An 18,066-nucleotide genomic window follows, 5' to 3' on the forward strand; every position below is an offset into this window, starting at 1 on the left:
CACGCTGATGTACATCAGCAGAATGACACGGGTGCACAAATGGGAGTACCCGTACGTCCCTCCGTCATCGCAGGCTAGGTGCAGTAGGGAACGAAGGACTAATGAGGTGGGTGAGGCAGTGGGGGAAGGGAGGACGGAAGTTATAGGTGCAGTAGGGAACGAAGGACTGACGAGGTGGGTGAGGCAGTGAGGGAAGGGAGGATGGAAGTTATAGGTGCAGTAGGGAACGAAGGACTGATGAGGCGGGTGAGGCAGTGAGGGAAGGGAGGATGGAAGTTATAGGTGCAGTAGAGAATGAAGGACTGACGAGGTGGGTGAGGCAGTGGGGGAAGGGAGGATGGAAGTTATAGGTGTAGCAGGGAACGAAGGACTGACGAGGTGGGTAAGGCAGTGGGGGAAGGGAGGACGGAAGTTATAGGTGCAGTAGGGAACGAAGGACTGACGAGGTGGGTGAGGCAGTGGGGGAAGGGAGGATGAAAGTTATAGGTGCAGTAGGGAATGAAGGACTGACGAGGTGGGTGAGGCATACCTCCCAACATTCTGAGATTGGAATGAGGGACACCTATTAGCAAACGTATGTAGGCATAGGACACACCCCTGCACCCTTAAAGGAGAATTGTACATACTTGATGTCCGCCAAGGCATTTCCCTGTTCTGCCTAGTGACATGACAGGGATCTACTGCTCTCTGTCAGCGGGGATCTCTGTCATGTCCTAGTGAGCACCCCCCCACACACAGTTAGAACACACTGAGGGAGCACACTTAACCCCTCGATTGCCCCCTAGTGTTTAACCTCTTCCCTGCCAGTAACATTTATAGAGTAATCTGTGGCTATTTTTAGCTCTGATCACTGTATAAGTGTCAATGGTCCCAAAATAGTGCCAAAATTGTCCGATCTGTCTGCCGCAATGTCGCAGTCCCAATAAAAATTGCTAATCGCCGCCATTACTAATAAAAAAAAAATAAAGATAAAAAAAAGCTATAAATCTATCCCCTATTTTGTAGACCCTATAACTTTTGCGCAAACCAATCAACGCTTATTGTGATTTTTTTTTTTTACCAACAATATGTAGAAGAATTTGTATCGGCCTAAACTGATGGAGAAATTTGCTTTTTTATATATTTTTTGGGGAATTTTATTGGAGCAAAAAGTAAAAAAAAAATATATATATATATATTTTTTTTAACCACTTCCTTACTGGGCACTTAAACCCCCTTCCTGCCCAGAGGACTTTTTGCGATTCGGCACTGACAATTGCGCGGTCGTGCGACATGGCTCCCAAACAAAATTGACGTCCATTTTTTACCACAAATAGAGCTTTCTTTTGGTGGTATTTGATCACCTCTGCGGTTTTTATTTTTTGCGCTATAAACAAAAATAGAGCGACAATTTTGAAAAAAAATAAAAAAAATGTACTTGTTGCTATAATAAATAGCTCAATTTATTTTTTAAATTTTTTTTTTCTCCTCAGTCTAGGCCGATACTTATTCTACATATTTTTAGTAAAAAAAAAAAAAATCGCAATAAGCGACTGGTTTGTGCAAAAGTTATAGCGCCTACAAAATAAGGGACAGAATTATTTTTTTTTATTATTTTTTTTTACTAGTAATGGCAGCGATCTGCGATTTTTATTGTGACTGCGACATTATGGCGGACACATCAGACACTTTTGACACATTTTTGGCACCATTCACATTTATACTGCGATCAGTGCTATAAATATGCACTAATTACTGTATAAATGTGACTGGCAGGGAAGGGGTTAAATGTATTCCCTATATAGTGTTCTAACTGTGGGGGAAGGGGGGTGACCGATCTGTGTCTCTATGTACAAGAGACACAGATCGGTCTCCTCTCTCCCTGACAGCACCGCTGTCTGTGAGAGCCGGCAATGAGAAATGATCTGGCCGCACAGATCGCCTAGCAAACGGCCACTCCGATTGGCCGTTCATGGCGATCTGTGATTGGCTGTGTCCAAGGGACACGGCCAGCACAGAAGTTCCCCGCTGCGCACTCGGGAGCGCGCGCCGGGAACGCGGAAAGGGGCGGACGTGAAAACACGGCGCCCCAGAGAAGTAGAACCACCCTGCGGCCGTATATAGTCGTATGGCCGTCGGGAAGTGGTTAAATAGTCACTCTTTTTTTGTTTATAGCGCAAAAAATAAAAACCACAGAGGTGATCAAATACCACCAAAAGAAGGTTCTATTTGTGGGAAAATAAGGACGTTAATTTTGTTTGGCTGCAACATCACACGACCGCGCAATTGTCTGTTCTTTAATGGATAATTGTGCGGCCGTGCGATGTTGCACCCAAACAAAATTTATGTCCTTTTTCCCACAAACAGAGCTTTCTTTTGGTGGTAGTTGATCACCTCTGTGGTTTTTATTTTTTGCAACACAAACAAAAGAGCGATAATTTTGAAAAAAAAGCAATACTTTTTAATTTTTGCTATAATAAATATACACAAAAAATGCTGTGGTCATTAAGGGGCAAATTTTTTTTGGGGCTGAAGTGGTTAAACCCACAAGTTCTGTTTTTTTACCACTACCATTCCATTATACTGGCCTTTGGAATTTAGAAATGCAGCAATTTAGAAACTGGATGAAAGGTTTAGCAGGAGGAAAGAGGGACTTTGTTCCAAATCAGGGACAGTTGGGAGCTATAGGTGAGGCAGTGCAGGTACTGGTGAGGTGGTAGAGGAAAGGAGGACGGAAGTTGTAGGTGCAACAGGGAATGAAGGACTGACGAGGTGGGTGAGGCAGTGGGGGGAAGGGAGGACGGAAGTTGTAGGTGCAGCAGGGAATGAGGGACTGGCGAGGTGGGCGAGGCAGGGAGGACTTGATGAGGTGGTAGGGGAAGAGAGGACGGAAGTTGTAGGTGCAGCAGGGAATGAAGGACTGACGATGGGGTGAGGCAGTGGGGGGAAGGGATGACGAGGTGGGAAAAGGAGGGGCGCACTAGGTGCGCCGGAAGTGACATCACACCGATACTAGGAGATAATAGAGAAGCAATAGGGAGACGCAGCTTCGCATCCTTTATTTTCCGGTTTGTCCCGGACGAGTGATTCATTTCGCATCCACCATCACAGTCGCACACCGCTCACCCAGGGACCTCACCATGAGCCTTAATACGGCGAACATTAACTTGAAATGGAACCCAAAGAGCTTGGAGATCCGGACTTTGGCCGTGGAGCGCCTGTTGGAGCCGCTGGTCAGTCAGGTGACCACTCTGGTGAATAGCAGTAACAAAGGGCCGTCCGGTAAGAAGAAGGGCCGCTCGAAGAAGGCGCGGGTGCTGGCCGCCTCGGTGGAGCAGGCCACACAGAACTTTCTGGAGAAGGGGGACAAGATCGCCAAGGAGAGTGAGTTCCTGCGGGACGAGCTGGCCGCCGCCGTGGAAGAGGTACGCAGCCAGGGAGAGCAGATGAGAGCGGCCTCCGGGGACTTTGCCGATGACCCCTGCTCCTCGGTGAAGAGGGGGAATGTTGTCCGGGCAGCCCGCAGCCTCCTCTCCGCCGTCACCAGGCTGCTGATCCTGGCTGACATGGCCGATGTGTTCAAACTGCTGGTGCAGCTGAAGGTGGTGGAGGACGGAGTACTGAGACTGAGGAATGCCGGTACCGAGCAGGATCTGGGCATCCAGTACAAAGCACTGAACGCTGAGCTGGTGAAGTTACTGGCGATGAGTGCTAAAAGACAACAAGAGCTGAAGGACGTCGGCCACCGGGATCAGATGGCTGCAGCCAGAGGAATCCTTCTGAAGAATATCCCCATCCTATACTCCGCCTCCCAGGCCTGTCTGCAGCATCCCGATGTAGCGGCCTACAGGGCCAACAGAGATTTGGTGTACAAACAGCTGCAGCAAGCCATCACCGCCATCAACAATGCAGCCCAGGCCACTCCATCTGAAGAAGCAACACCACAGGGAGGGGAGCTTGCTGTGGCCCTAAATAACTTTGATAAACAGATCATCATGGATCCCATATGTTTCACAGAAGAAAAATTCAGGCCTTCTTTGGAGGAGAGACTAGAGAGTATTATTAGTGGGGCGGCCTTGATGGCGGATTCCACCTGCACCCGAGATGACCGCCGGGAGCGCATTGTGGCCGAATGTAATCTGGTAAGACAAGCCTTGCAGGATCTTCTCTCGGAATACATGGCCAATTCTGGGCGTAAGGAAAGGAGTGATGTTCTTAATGCTGCCATAGATAAAATGGTCAGAAAGACCAGAGACCTGCGCAAGCAGTTGTGTAAAGCCGTCATGGACCACGTCTCTGACTCTTTCTTGGAGACCAATGTGCCACTCCTGGTTCTGATTGAGGCTGCCAAGAACGGTAATGAAAAGGAAGTCAAAGAGTATGCCCAAGTTTTTCGTGAACACGCAACTAAATTGATTGAAGTGGCAAACTTGGCGTGCTCTATCTCCAACAATGAGGATGGGGTTAAAATTGTCCGCGTATCTGCAAACCAGCTGGAGGCGCTATGTCCTCAGGTCATAAATGCAGCTTTGGCCTTAGCAGCCAAGCCTCACAGTAAAGTGGCTTTGGACAATATGGATGTATTCAAGGAACAGTGGGAAAAGCAAGTTTGTATCCTTACTGATGCAGTTGATGATATTACTTCCATTGATGACTTTTTGTCTGTCTCAGAAAATCACATCTTAGAAGATGTCAATAAATGTGTTATAGCTCTGCAAGAAAGAGATATTGACGGTCTGGATCGCACCGCAGGAGTTATACGTGGCCGTGCCGCCAGAGTTATGCATGTTGTCATTTCAGAAATGGAAAACTACGAGGCAGGTATTTACACAGAAAAAGTTATGGAAGCTTCTAAACTGTTGTCAGACACTGTTATGCCACGCTTTGCAGAGCAAGTGGAAACTGTAGTTAATGCGCTCATTCGAGATCCTAATCACCCTATAGATGAAAATGAATTTATTGATGCCTCCAGACTTGTGTATGATGGTATTCGTGATATCAGAAAAGCGGTTTTAATGATCAGAACTCCAGAAGAGCTGGATGATTCTGATTTTGAGGCAGATGACATTGATGTCAGAAGCCATACCAGCATTCAGACTGAAGATGACCAACTCATCGCAGGGCAGAGTGCTAGAGCAATTATGGCCCAGCTTCCACAGGAACAAAAGGCAAAGATTGCAGAACAAGTTGCAAGTTTCCAAGAAGAAAAAAGTAAGCTGGATGCTGAAGTATCCAAATGGGATGACAGTGGCAATGACATCATTGTTTTGGCCAAACAGATGTGTATGATCATGATGGAGATGACTGATTTTACTAGAGGAAAGGGTCATCTTAAAAATGCTTCAGATGTCATAGGTGCTGCAAAGAAAATTGCAGAAGCTGGATCACGAATGGACAAATTGGGCCGTGCGATTGCTGACCACTGCCCTGACTCTAGCTGCAAACAAGATCTTTTGGCATACCTGCAGCGCATTGCCTTATACTGCCACCAGTTAAACATCTGCAGCAAAGTTAAAGCAGAAGTTCAGAATCTTGGTGGTGAGTTAGTCGTCTCTGGAGCTGACAGTGCCATGTCACTGATACAAGCTGCTAAGAACTTGATGAATGCCGTGGTTCAAACTGTTAAAGCATCTTATGTGGCGTCTACAAAATATCAAAAGTCCCAAGGAATGGCATCATTAAACTTGCCTGCAGTTTCCTGGAAAATGAAGGCCCCGGAGAAAAAGCCACTCGTCAAGAGAGAAAAGCAAGATGAGACCCAAACTAAAATTAAGCGAGCGTCTCAGAAGAAACATGTCAACCCTGTGCAGGCTCTTAGTGAATTTAAAGCCATGGAGAGCATTTGAAAGACAATGAGCACAGTTTATTTTACTGCTCTTGCATATATTCTAAATAATAATGCTTTTTTTTTTTTTTTTTTTTTTTTTACCAATTCATACGGCTCTCACAAATATTATAAACACTAATATGTTCCTCTGCCAGCATGTTACATGAACCCTGTGAGGATAGAAATATGGATTTTGCCATTCCTGGCTTGTTTTTAAAACCTGTTCTAGTTCAGGCATCCTGATTTTTGTTTTTTATGGTAAAGTATGTTACAGAGCTGAACAAGCATGTAGCTAATTAAGTCTAAACTCCTGTTCTGCATATTTATTTCAGGTTGGTAACTCACTAGTTCATAAAGCCACAGTTGGGGGTGATAATTGGCAGTCCCACCTTCCACATTTCCACCCTTACAGGTTCCATCTAATTTGGCCTGCACCCTAGTTATGCCACATGTTCGTTTTTTTTTTTTTACTATCATTAATAAATATATATCTGATGTTGCTAGAGAGATCTGAGTACTTTAGAGCTAAGGTAGCTTGGCATTCAACTCTAAAGCATACCTGTAGTTGCAAAAGTGTCAGTGCCTTAACATAGCAGGCTCTTCTGGTACCTTGATACAGCCCTGAAATCTGGGGGGGGGGGTTCCTTATTGGCAAGTTTTGAGTTGCAGGGGTAAGGCTTTTTTTTTTTTTTTTTTTTATAAACTGGTTGTAATTTTCATATCAGAGTGCTTTGTGTTGTGAGGCTAGCAATTAGGCTAATGTTACATGGCAACCTTTATGCAACCACAGATATGCTTTTTGGGGCAGATTCCAGCTAAAAATCTTTCTTTCCTCTAAAATTTCCATTCTGACTAACCCAGACGTGGATGTTCCCTTTTTAAAACTGCATGAACTGTTTTACTTATATACCAGAGAAAACAAATGTATTTAACTTGAATCCGTTAAACCTAGAGTAATCAAATCTTCAATGCTTAAAGCTAAATGCAGTTAGGTACTGCACATAACAAGCATAGATCTTCAAATATTATCTTGTATGCTTAGCAGAGCCATGTATCTTACTTAGGCTTGGTAATGTTATTTTTATTGTTTCCTCTTGGTTCTGCACAGCATGATATTTTCATAAAACGCATACCTGTTCTCACATCTATAGCAGCAATTACTTTCTGCCAAATTAATTTTCAACTCGCAAGCATTTGGTTATAATCACTTTATCGAGAGATGCTATAGTGATGTCACCAAATTACTGTGAAGTGATAGATAAAATTAATCTGTGTACTATATTGATAAGATTTTAATTATGTAGATTACAATTATTTTTTAATTAACGCTGCATTTGTGATAATGATGCTGTAAAGCAGGACAGTGAGAAACTTAAAGTAGAACTCCCGCCTCAACATAACTACTCTTAAAAATGTCCCCTCCACCTTTCTAACACCTATGCTGACCTGTGTAAAGATGTGTATACTACTTATTCTCAGCCTGGTCTGGTCTCATGATTGACTCTATCAGGCAGCTGCAGGGGGGAGGAGAGAGCGCTTGACAACAGCTAGAATGCCTAGGAGAGGTGACCTCACCCATAGACTCCCATGTGCTAGCTGTTGGCGCTCCCTTTTCTTCCCTGCAGTTACTGCTAGCTGATGCAGGGAAGCTGGATCATGTGACTGAAAATAGGCAAGTATATACATCCTTTTTTACAGGTTAAAGTGGAACTCCCGCTGATTGGACAGGTATTTGCACCCACTTCCGACCACACAGTCTCTGGCAGACTGCAGGCATGACGTCACCTCCCGTCTGTCCCCCCCCAATTGTGTTCTGGGAACATTCGGCTCCCAGTACACAGCGGGAGCCAATCGGCAGGCGTAGCGCGACTTGCGCATGCGCCGTAGGGAACCAGGCAGTGAAGCCGAAGCGCTTCACTTCCTGGTTCCCTCACCGAGGATGGCAGCAGAGTGATGAGCGATCGCTCGTCCTCTGCTGCGGACAGTGCTAGACTCCAGGACAGGTAAGTGTCCTAATATTAAAAGTCACCAGCTGCAGTATTTGTAGCTGCTGGCTTTTAATAATTTTTTTTTTTTTTTTCAGCGGACATCCGCTTTAATCGGCATATGTGTTAGGAGTTTAGGATGGAACTCTGCTTTATGAAATGGTGTTCATTATTTTGATCCATTAAAGTGGAACACCTAGTAAAAATTCTTTGTAGCTACAATAGGGGGTAGAACTTCTTAGGTTTCTGTTGCTGCTCATATTCTCTCAAATTAGTGTTTTTGTTCAAGAGATGTAATTAAAAGTAAAATAAAATTCCTTCTACAGCTGCCATTAAAACAGGTGTCCTATTGTGATATTTTCCCTTAATGTCTGCTGTAAAATTCTAGATTTCGCTTTACTTTTCCTACTCCTCTGAATTGAGAACAAATCCAGCAATAGCAGCCTAATAAGGATCTAAACCTTTGCCATTCAAAACTATAAACATTTGGCTGGAGTTAGATTTTTGACTAATCTAAAATTTAGAACCGTAATCAGCAACCCTGGAGTGGTGGAGATCTACCTAAACAATGCAAAAGAGATTTAATATTAGCAGGGTTTAGTATACTTTTTTTTTTTTTCCTTCTTCATGGAGATAACCAAACAAGGCCCCATTAAAAGTATTTTGAGTAGTTCAGGGTCCGTAGTAAGTAACCCATAGTGCAGGAGTAGGTATGTAACACAGGAGTCAGAAAAAAACTCAGGTCAGTAGTAGGTAACTTGGAGGTCAGGTGCTTGAGACAGGTGTAAGTAACACCTTTCCTTCTACCTCCTATAAAATTCACTCACCAAACCTCAGAAGAAGCGTTGCTTGGCAAAATGAGGGAAGTTGTCCCAGGTGTCCTCTGGACTGTCATATGACATGAAGTCCTCCTGGTGTCAGAGGCTGGTTCCCCATTGGGGTCACAGTCTACCCATCATATACACGTGATAGGTTAATCACAAGTCAATATGTTGCTGACCCCTGATTCAGAAATATCCATTATGCCCGCGGCTCCATTATTTGAATATCATAGGGTCAGTGTCTTCCTGTAATAATTTGGCTATGTGTTCAAATAGATCTGGCACTACACTGCTTTCACACTTCCCACATGTTAACACACAAACACTACGGTCACCATGCACACTTGGCAACATGCCTACACTGTATTTAGAGTGCACACATGGCAACATGCATACACTGCTTTCACAGTGCCTTTGTGGCACAAACATTTCAGCAAATTCACACAGAAATTGGGAACGGAGTAAATGTGAGGATCATGTACCAGCACAATAGACACAATAAGGCCATGAATATATTTTACTTCACAAATATAGAATATCACTTCAGCCAGAAAAGTGTTACCATTTAAGTGTCTTTGTTTGATTTGTTTTTTTGTGTAGGCAGAATGCATCATTGACACTGTAGACCAGGGATCCTCAAACTACGGCCCTCCAGATGTTGTAGAACTACACATCCCATGAGGCATTGCAACACACTGACATTCACAGACATGACTAGGCATGATGGGAATTGTAGTTCCTGAACACCTGGAGGGCCGTAGTTTGAAGACCCCTGCTGTAGACATTTGTTTTCAGTAAATTTAGGAAACTTAAATGATTAGGCCCCTTTCACCTGATCAGATCCAAGCAGGCCATCCATTGACTTTTATGGGCAGGTGGATGTAAGTGAATGTGTCCATTTACATGAGATCTGGCAAAAACAGGCGGATGGTGATACGTTCGCCATCCGTCGATCAGCTTGGATGAAGTCATCCAATCTCCCCAAAGAAAACAGCGGGGCTCTGACAGGTATGTCTCTGCACAGTGAGCGGAGACAGACCGGTGATCTGCCTGCTCAGAAGGGATCAACTGAGCGATCCCCCACTGAGCCAGTGGAGTTCGTTCAATGTATCCGCCCCATGTGAAAGGGGCCTTGGTCTACCTAAAATGTAGATGCTGTAGAGATTAAAGGCAGAAGTTTTTTTTATCTTGATGTGCATTAAGAGAAAAAAACCTTGCGTAGCAGCCCACCAATACATACCTGAGCCCTATCTCTATGCAGCGATGTACACGGCTGTCTGGGACTCCCCCCCCCTCATTGGCTGACTTGGCAGCAGCGCCATTGGCTCCGGCTATGGTGAATCAGTCAGCCAATTGGTAAATAGAGGGGGTGGGCAGAACCGGGGCTCCGTGTCTGAATGGACACAGAGCTGCAGCTTGGGTCGGGTGCCCCCTTGGTAAACTGCTTTCTGTGGGGGCACTTGACAGGAGGGAGTGGCCATGAGCACCAAAGAGGAGGGACCCGGGCTGCTCTTTGCCATTACACAGCGGAGGCAAGTATAACGTGTGTTTTTTTATTTTATTTTTATTTTTTTATTAGGGGGAAAAAAAAGACAAACCTTTTAGTATCACCTTAAACAACCTGACAATTTGTATCTCTCAGGGACCCTGTTGTGATTCCTCTGCTTGAGGTCTTGTTTCTATATGCCAGCAGTGGCCATTATGAAGGTATGCAATCAACATAAAAATCAGGGGACTTTACATGCTCTACAAATGGCCAACATTTTGATGGACTGGCTTTTATAAGTTCATTGTCTTGCACTTTTGTCTTCTTTCTAAATCAGCCACAGCCTGATTAGAAAAGTCAATCCCCTGCCAGCACCTGCAGAGATTCCCCTTGTTTGCTGTGGGGAAGCGGTGATCTCTCTGCAGCCCTGTAATTGGCAAAACTCATGCTTTCCACTGTTTGGAGAGCTTTGACTCTGGAGGTTGGGTCCCTTTCACATTACAGCGGGGGTGGCGGTGGCGGTATTGCGGCGCTATACCGCCGGGATTACCGCGAGAATCAGCCGCTAGCAGTGCGGTATTAACCCCCACTAGCGGCCGATAAAGGGTTAATACTGCCTGCAATGAACTCTATAGAGGCGCATTGCGGGCGGTATTGCCACGGTTTCCCATTGTTTTCAATGTGAAGGAGCGGTATACATGCCGCTCCTCTCACCGCTCCAAAGATGCCGCTGACAGGAGATTTTTTTCTCTCCCGCCAGCGCATCGCCTCAGTGTGAAAGCACTTGAGTTTTTCAGGCGGTAATTTTTAGCGCTGTACCACCTGAAAAACTCCTCAGTGTGAAAGGGGTCTTAGCGCTGGACCTTTGCAGTGAAAATCACCACTTTCCCCATAGAAAAGTGAACGGGCTTTTCTAACTCGGGCTTTGTTTTTTAAGAGAAAACAAGACTGCATCTTTTATTGTCCATGGACTGTATTTAGCTGATTAAAGGAGTTCAATTCTGTGTTAAGGATGACAATGGTCTCTTACCAATCATTTGATTTTACATGGTGAAATCATTTAAAGCGGGAGTTCACCCATTAATCTTTTTTTTTTTAAACAATCCCCCTAGATTAATGCTCGTTGTCTAGGGGAATTCGGCTAGTTTTAAAATATGAGCTGTACTTACGGTTTACGAGATGCATCCTCTCCGTCGCTTCCGGGAATGGGTCTTCGGGAGCGGGCGTTCCTTCTTGATTGACAGTCTTCCGAGAGGCTTCCGACGGTCGCATCCATCGCGTCACTAGTAGCCGAAAGAAGCCGAACGTCGGTGCGGCTCTATACTGCGCACCGACGTTCGGCTTCTTTCGGAAAATCGTGACGCGATGGATGCGACCGTCGGAAGCCTCTCGGAAGACTGTCAATCAAGAAGGAACGCCCATACCCGGAAGCGACGGAGAGGATGCATCTCGTAAACCGTAAGTACAGCTCATATTTAAAAACAACTAGCCGATTCCCCTAGACAAAACGAGCATGAAGCTAAGGAAAAAAAGTATATTGTACGGGTGAACCTCCGCTTTAAGGTGCGGCCCTTTGTTTAGAATAAAGTAGGATTTTTAATATAAATGTTTGGGTGTCCATTCAGAATGAGATTTTCCTTTTTTGACACCTAGAGCAATGCTAGGAGCTGAGCTTTCATTTGTGTTTCTCAGGAGTACAGCCTCCATATATTTCTCTGAAGAATCTACTAGGAGTTGTTAATGGTGTCACCAAGGTTAATTTTCAGGCTGGGTTCACAGCATTGCAAATTGGATGAGGGTTTACCGCATCCAATTTGCAATAGCAGGAGATTTTGACTGGCTCTCTATGGAGCCGGTTCACATATCTCCCCTGCAGCTCTAATGTGAATTGCACAGGAGCCCTGTGGGTCTTTTGGCCTGAATTCAGTCAGAAATTGGGGCTGGCATGGGGACACGCAGGACCCCTGCTGGGAGCTGCATTGGTGTGAACGGGAATTGTTTTACAACCGATGTAAGCTGGGTCATTTCAAATCAGTTTTTTAATGTAGCACAAAGGTCTCTGTAGCAAACCAGAACTATGCATTTTATTTTAGTCCCTGTGCAATAACAGCTATATATAAAGACCCTGTACTGTGACAACCAATCTTTATCAGGGACGTCAAGTAATGTTCTGTCTCGGTGTCGGCCTTGTAAGAATAGAATAGCGACTGTTACTTATGAGAAAATGGTTTAGGTAATATAGATATTGCAAAGGGCTACCTTGAACAGGGGACATTTTGATATTGTTTTTTTCTTTACCTGCACCAAAGGGAGGAGTTTTCATACGTCGTGCAAGCAATGAGAAAGGCACTGTAGGTATTGGGCTGACCTTACATGTTACATTGTACAATCTTCTTTTAGCTCTACCAGTATGTCGAGAGGGAACTGATACTATTTGAATAGATTGTTCAGGTAATATGTACGGTAAAGCTGAAGGAGTTTACAAAGTAGCTGTATAGTCACAACACAATCAATGAGTTGCAGTTCATTACCTCCCTAGGAGGTGTAGTTTCCTGGCTGAAATATAGCAAAGGGAGCGGTAATCATCTGACATCTTGCTGATTTAGCCAGTGAGGGAGAGATGCTCTAGGTTAGAAGAATGTAAGTGGTAGTGGAATGATCCTGTGTCTGGTGAACCGTCAGATCCCACCGTTTACAGCTCTCTCCTGAAGCAATGGGCTTTACACCTTTTCAGATGGTGTTTGGGAACTGAATCTCATGTGCCCAGTATTTCCTTGAATTCAGTTTGTCTTTTTGTGCTTTAAAGGTCAAGTTTTATGCAGGTTTACAATGGTGTTAAACCAACATCTGGAACAGCATCAACTTTGAATCTTCAAGAATAGATGTGATAGAATGTGTATGTCTCAGCAACCAGAGGAACTACTGTTGCTCAGTGCTGGTTATTATTCAACAGTTTACTTAACTTTGAACTTATTTTTATATACAGTTGCTTTACGTTTAACCCGATTGTAGAATTCAAAGTGTGTTTTTTTTTTTTAAGATATGAATTAACTTTTTAAAAATTCAACTGTATAATATTTTATTTATAATTGTGTTTTTGAGAATAAATTTTGATTATTTTGGATTTTGACAGTTGTACATATTTTCTCTTACTGATCTACTGTATGTTACCCCATTCAAAAGGAGAAAAGATCTCTGGGTAATACTATTTTTATTTTTTTTTAATATAGCAAGAGTGTGAATGCTCCACCCACTGGATGATTAAAGGGTTAGTTCAACCTTTTCCAAAAAAACTGCCTTTGCAGGTAAGACCCCTTTCACACTGGGGCGATTTTTCAGGTATTTTTGCGTTTAAAAATAGCACCTCCCAAGCCACCCTAGTGTTAAAGCCTGAGTGCTTTCACACTGGGGCCGTGTGTTTGCAGGATGGGGAAAAAGTCCTGCAAGCAGCATCTTAGGGGTGGTGGAGGAGTGGTGTATACAACTGCTGCTCCACCGCCCCTGCGTATTTGAAATGAATGGGCAGCGCTGCCAAAGCACCTGGAAAGCGCTTTGGCAGTGCCACTACACAGGCACTATTAACCCTTTCCTTGACCATTGGGGGTTAAAAGTGCCCCAGTGTGAAAGGGGTATTAAGGAGAGCTTGTAAATAAAAACTGTAGCATTGATTAAAGTTGGATAATGTCCTTCATATGAATGTAGACCATTTATGTACCTCCCAGATATTGCACCGTCCCATCCTGCCTCATTGCTAGGATGTTAACAGTCAAGCCCTGTACACAAGGGCCAGAATCTCGTCAGGAAAAACTGTCGTTTTTCCTGACGAGATTCTTGGCAAGAATCTCTTGTCGCCCGAGTGTACAGACGCTCCTTTCAAAAGAACCGCAATTCTTTTGGAAGGCAAGAACGTGGTGACATCATCGCGTACGACGAGCATGCACTCGTCACATTCAATGCCGTCGCCGACATCTTGCTGCACCCTACCTATGCCTAGGCAGCTACCGCGCATGCGTCAGTCATTTCGAGCATGTGCGGGTTTCCACGGCAACAGGTAAGTATACACTCAGGTTTCTCAGCAGGAAAACACTGCAGAGAATCGCAACGAGAAAATAGAGAACATGTTCTATTTTTCTCGTCCGGATTTTAGGCAGTTTTCTTGACAAGAAACCTGAAAGCCTCGTACACACGCTCGGTTTACTTGGCAAGAAAGCTCTGCCAGCAGTTTTCTTGACGAGAAAACCGAGCGTGTGTACGAGGCTTAACAGCCGTCATCACAGTACTTGTTGGTTTTGGTAGCCCTAGGGCAGGGTTTGACAAATTTGCTTGGAATCTAGGAGCCAGCTAAAAAGTTAGGAGCCAGAAACGCGCCCTGTCCCGCCGAGCTTGCACACAGAAGCGAACGCATACGTGAGTAGCGCCGGCATATGAAAGCGGTGTTCAAACCACACATGTGAGATAACGCTGCGATTGTTGGAGCGAGAGCAATCATTTTAGCCCTAGACCTCCTCTGTAACACAAAACATGCAACTTGTAGAATTTTTTAAACGTCGCCTATGGAGATTTTAAAGGGTAAAAGTTTATCGCCATTCCACGAGCAGACGCAATTTTGAAGCGTGACATGTTGGGTATTAATTTACTCGGCGTAACATTATCTTTCACAATATAAAAAAAAATTGGGCTAACTTTACTAATTGGGCTAACATTACTGTCTTAGTTTTTTATTTAAAAAAGTGTTTTTTTCCCCCCAAGAAGTGCGCTTGTAAAACCGTTGCGCAAATATGTTGTGACAAAGTATTGCAACAACCGTCATTTTAGTCTCTAGGGTGTTAGAACCCCCAAACAATATATATATTTTTTATTCTATCTAGAGAGTAGATGGCAGTGAAATCACAGGGGAAGCTCCATTAGTCTTGTCATGCCAACGGCCACCACAAGATGGTACCAGAGCACAGAAGGAAGCATAGGCCTGCAGAAGGACGCAAAGCCACGGCGTCAATTACCGGCCGGCGTGGCCCGACGCAATCGCACGGCACGGGAGGTGGGGGTGCACAGAGACACAGGATGGGGTATCCTGTGTCTGTGCGCGCCAGCCGGTAATTGAGGCTGCGCCTTTGCGGCCTTCTGCAGGCCTATGCTTCCTTCCCCAGTCGCTAATTCTAGTCGCAATTGCGACCTGGCGCCCAAATTTTGTCGAGCCCTGCCCTAGGGTACATAGTGCTAATTAGAAGACCGAAGGGCAATGCACTTTGGCTGAATATGCAATTATGTCTATTAGCCTTGGTTAAACAAAGCCTGTGTAATTGATTTAAACATCTAGTGGTGATGCACAAGCTTATTATGAAAAAAAAACACTCTTGCCCAATGAAGAAGTTAATCCTTTAGAAGGGTGTTTTCAATATCTATGCATGGGAGCATTGCTTAAAGCTGAACTCAAGGCCAACTGTTCAATACACAGATAAACTACAGTACATTTATAACGGCTGTTTTACCTGCAAGAGGGTTTCTATTGGTCCCGCACAGCCCTGTCTGGTAGGGCATATGCCTATATTTCTCTGTTGCAACTTGGTAAGCCGGCCATAAACTGTTTACATTTTAGCCGGTTCAGCAGGAACCAGCCAAGATTTGAACCAAGTATGGGTAAGAATGTACCGTTTGTTCGATAGATCAACCAGCCTGCTGCATTTTACATGCAATTGTTAATGGCTGTTACAGCCACTAGCAATAATCACTGTGTTCTCCTGGCGGGGACGGCTTCCCCCACTGAGAGAACACAATGGCTCTGCAGGAGGGATTCCCCCCATCAACACTGACTGTCGATGGGGGAATCGAGTAATATTTTTTTTTGCAGGAAAGAAAATCGCTCCATCTATGGTTGGCTTTACAGGTCTTGTCCTTCCCCCAGCCTGTGATTGGATGGTGACAGCAGAAGCTGAAGAATCATGAGCTTATCTCTTTTGCTCTTCCCTCTCCTATCAGCATGATACTTTGACTGCAGCACAACTAATTGTCTCATCCTCTCTTCCCCTTTAAAGGAGAAGTATTGGCTGTACTTCTATGGATCACAGGAGTGCAATTTATTTCTCTTTCGTTCATAGACGGACACAGCCTTCATTGACCTTAGGGTTATGCTTCTTCCTACCAGGAGATTTAGGCAGAATTCTACAGCACTTAAGGTGTTAAAAACTTTCCTTCATGCCGCTCCTCCCAGGGGGCGTGGCTCCCCCAGGCATAACCCACACCCTGCTCTAGCAGCTTCAGTTTTTCTGCCTAACCGTCAGGAGAGTCAGGCTCTCTCTGGAGTCCTGGACTCTGGAGTTTTTTCTTGCAAATTTTTTCTTGCAATTGTTTCTTGCAAGTTTTTTTCTCGCTTTTTATTATTTTTGTTCCTGCTTTTTTGAATCCTGCGATTCTTCTATCAACAGCCGACTGTGTGACAGGCTGGGTCCTCGACCCTTGAAGTCCCCCCAGGTTCGGCCTTCGAGCGTGTGCCGGCCCTCAGCTCTGCTTTGGGACGTCCACGACAGGCCCCGTTGTTCCAGGGGCGGCCGGGGAACTTCGGTTCTAGGGCACACATATGACCGGTCTCTATGGCCTTGTCACAGTGTGTCTGGCCGACAGCCATGCCGTTCGCGGACGTTTGGTTCTGTCTGGGATACCTCCAGCCTGGTAGTCGCAGGACAGGCAAGTAGTGGCTCCTTACTCAGGTAAGTGGTCTGGCTGGAATGTTTCCCTTGGGAGGTCGACTGAGGGTTTTCCCCTGCTTTCCTCTCTCCCTTATTCCTCTCCCTCCTTCCCCCTTTGGGTGACGGCTGTGCAGGGTTTTTTTCTCTGGGGCTCATTTTCACTGGCTGGGGCTGTTCTGTGTCGCTGCAGGGGTCTGTGGTGGACATTCCGGGCATTTTGCTGTGTGCTGTTTTTGTGTACTGTCATTTTTGGGTACACTGTCTTTTTAAAACTGCGCCACGGCGGCCATTTTGCCGGAGCCGCGCTTGTATTATTCGGCGGCCATTTTCTTGTGGCCAGCGCTGTTTTCAGCTCTAGTTCGGCCTCTAATGGCCGTTTCGGCGGGGGGAAAAAGACCGCGAATCCTCTGAGGGGACAGACGCAGCGCTGCAGCTTCTCCTCAGCACACACTTGCCTTCACAGACCGCGCTGTACCAGGGGGGTGGTGAGTCTCAGGGGGCCCCATACTGTGCTCTAGCGGCCAGGAGGTGACCTGTGGGGGACTTTTTTCCTGCCCTTGGCAGTGGGGGTGAGACGGCAGCTGCAATCGGGCCCCTCATTCCTTACAATGCCGGAATTAACCCTTAGCGCCCCTTCCCCTGCCACATCTGTTGAGGCGGTGTCGGCTGTCCTTTCTCACCAGGTTTGAAGCAGCCAGTGCTCGGTTGGGGGGTAAAAAGCGCCCCCCCCCCCCCCGGAGGCTGTTTCTGGGGAAATCTCTGACGCAGAATCTGACAACGCTATTGCTGCTTCTGGTTCTGTCATGTCAGAGGATGCGGGCTTAACCCACATGGACAGCGAGGATGACTCTGCTGCGGAGTCGGCTGACAAGGAATTTGTTGGAGCTCTTATTACTGCGGTGCGTGAGACTCTTCACTTAGAGGAGGTGGCGGAGACACCAGCAGTGTCAGTCCCTTTTGGATTCCGCAAACCACCGCGTACCGCTAAAGTATTCCCCTGTGTTCCTTATTTGGACAATATGTTGTATAAGGAATGGGATACACCGCAAAAAGTTTTTACGGTCCCTAAAAGCTTTGCTACCCGTTACCCCCTGGAGGAGGACTTTTTTAAAAAGTGGGTCACTCCTCCGTCAGTGGACCCTCCTGTGTCCAGACTGAGCAAGGCTACTATGTTGCCTGTGGAGGGGGCTCCTGCTTTCAAGGACCCCGCTGATAGGAGAGTGGAGGCCGTGGCCCCCTGTTCTCGGTAGTGGGTTCGGTGGTGAGGCCGGCTCTGGCCGGAGCC

The 18,066-nt window shown here is 45.6% G+C and overlaps 2 protein-coding genes across 5 annotated transcripts in view; one reads left to right on the forward strand and one right to left on the reverse strand.

The window, feature by feature from the left end:
- IFI35 (interferon induced protein 35) overlaps positions 1-18,066 on the reverse strand; it is a 205,623-nt gene that overhangs the window by 95,909 nt on the left and 91,648 nt on the right. The gene's annotated exons all lie outside the window — the stretch shown is intronic.
- LOC120919298 (catenin alpha-1-like) lies at positions 2,932-7,261 on the forward strand. Its single transcript, XM_040331388.1, has one exon. The coding sequence runs from the start codon at positions 3,120-3,122 to the stop codon at positions 5,823-5,825; it is 2,706 nt and encodes a 901-aa protein (XP_040187322.1). The 5' UTR covers positions 2,932-3,119; the 3' UTR covers positions 5,826-7,261.

The sequence above is a fragment of the Rana temporaria genome, chromosome 12 (assembly GCF_905171775.1).
Source record: "Rana temporaria chromosome 12, aRanTem1.1, whole genome shotgun sequence".
Taxonomy (NCBI): Eukaryota; Metazoa; Chordata; class Amphibia; order Anura; family Ranidae; genus Rana; species Rana temporaria.

Coding starts and splice junctions, on each gene's coding strand:
- LOC120919298 (XM_040331388.1), top strand. CDS start 3,120: ATGAGCCTTAATACGGCGAACATTAACTTGAAATGGAACCCAAAGAGC.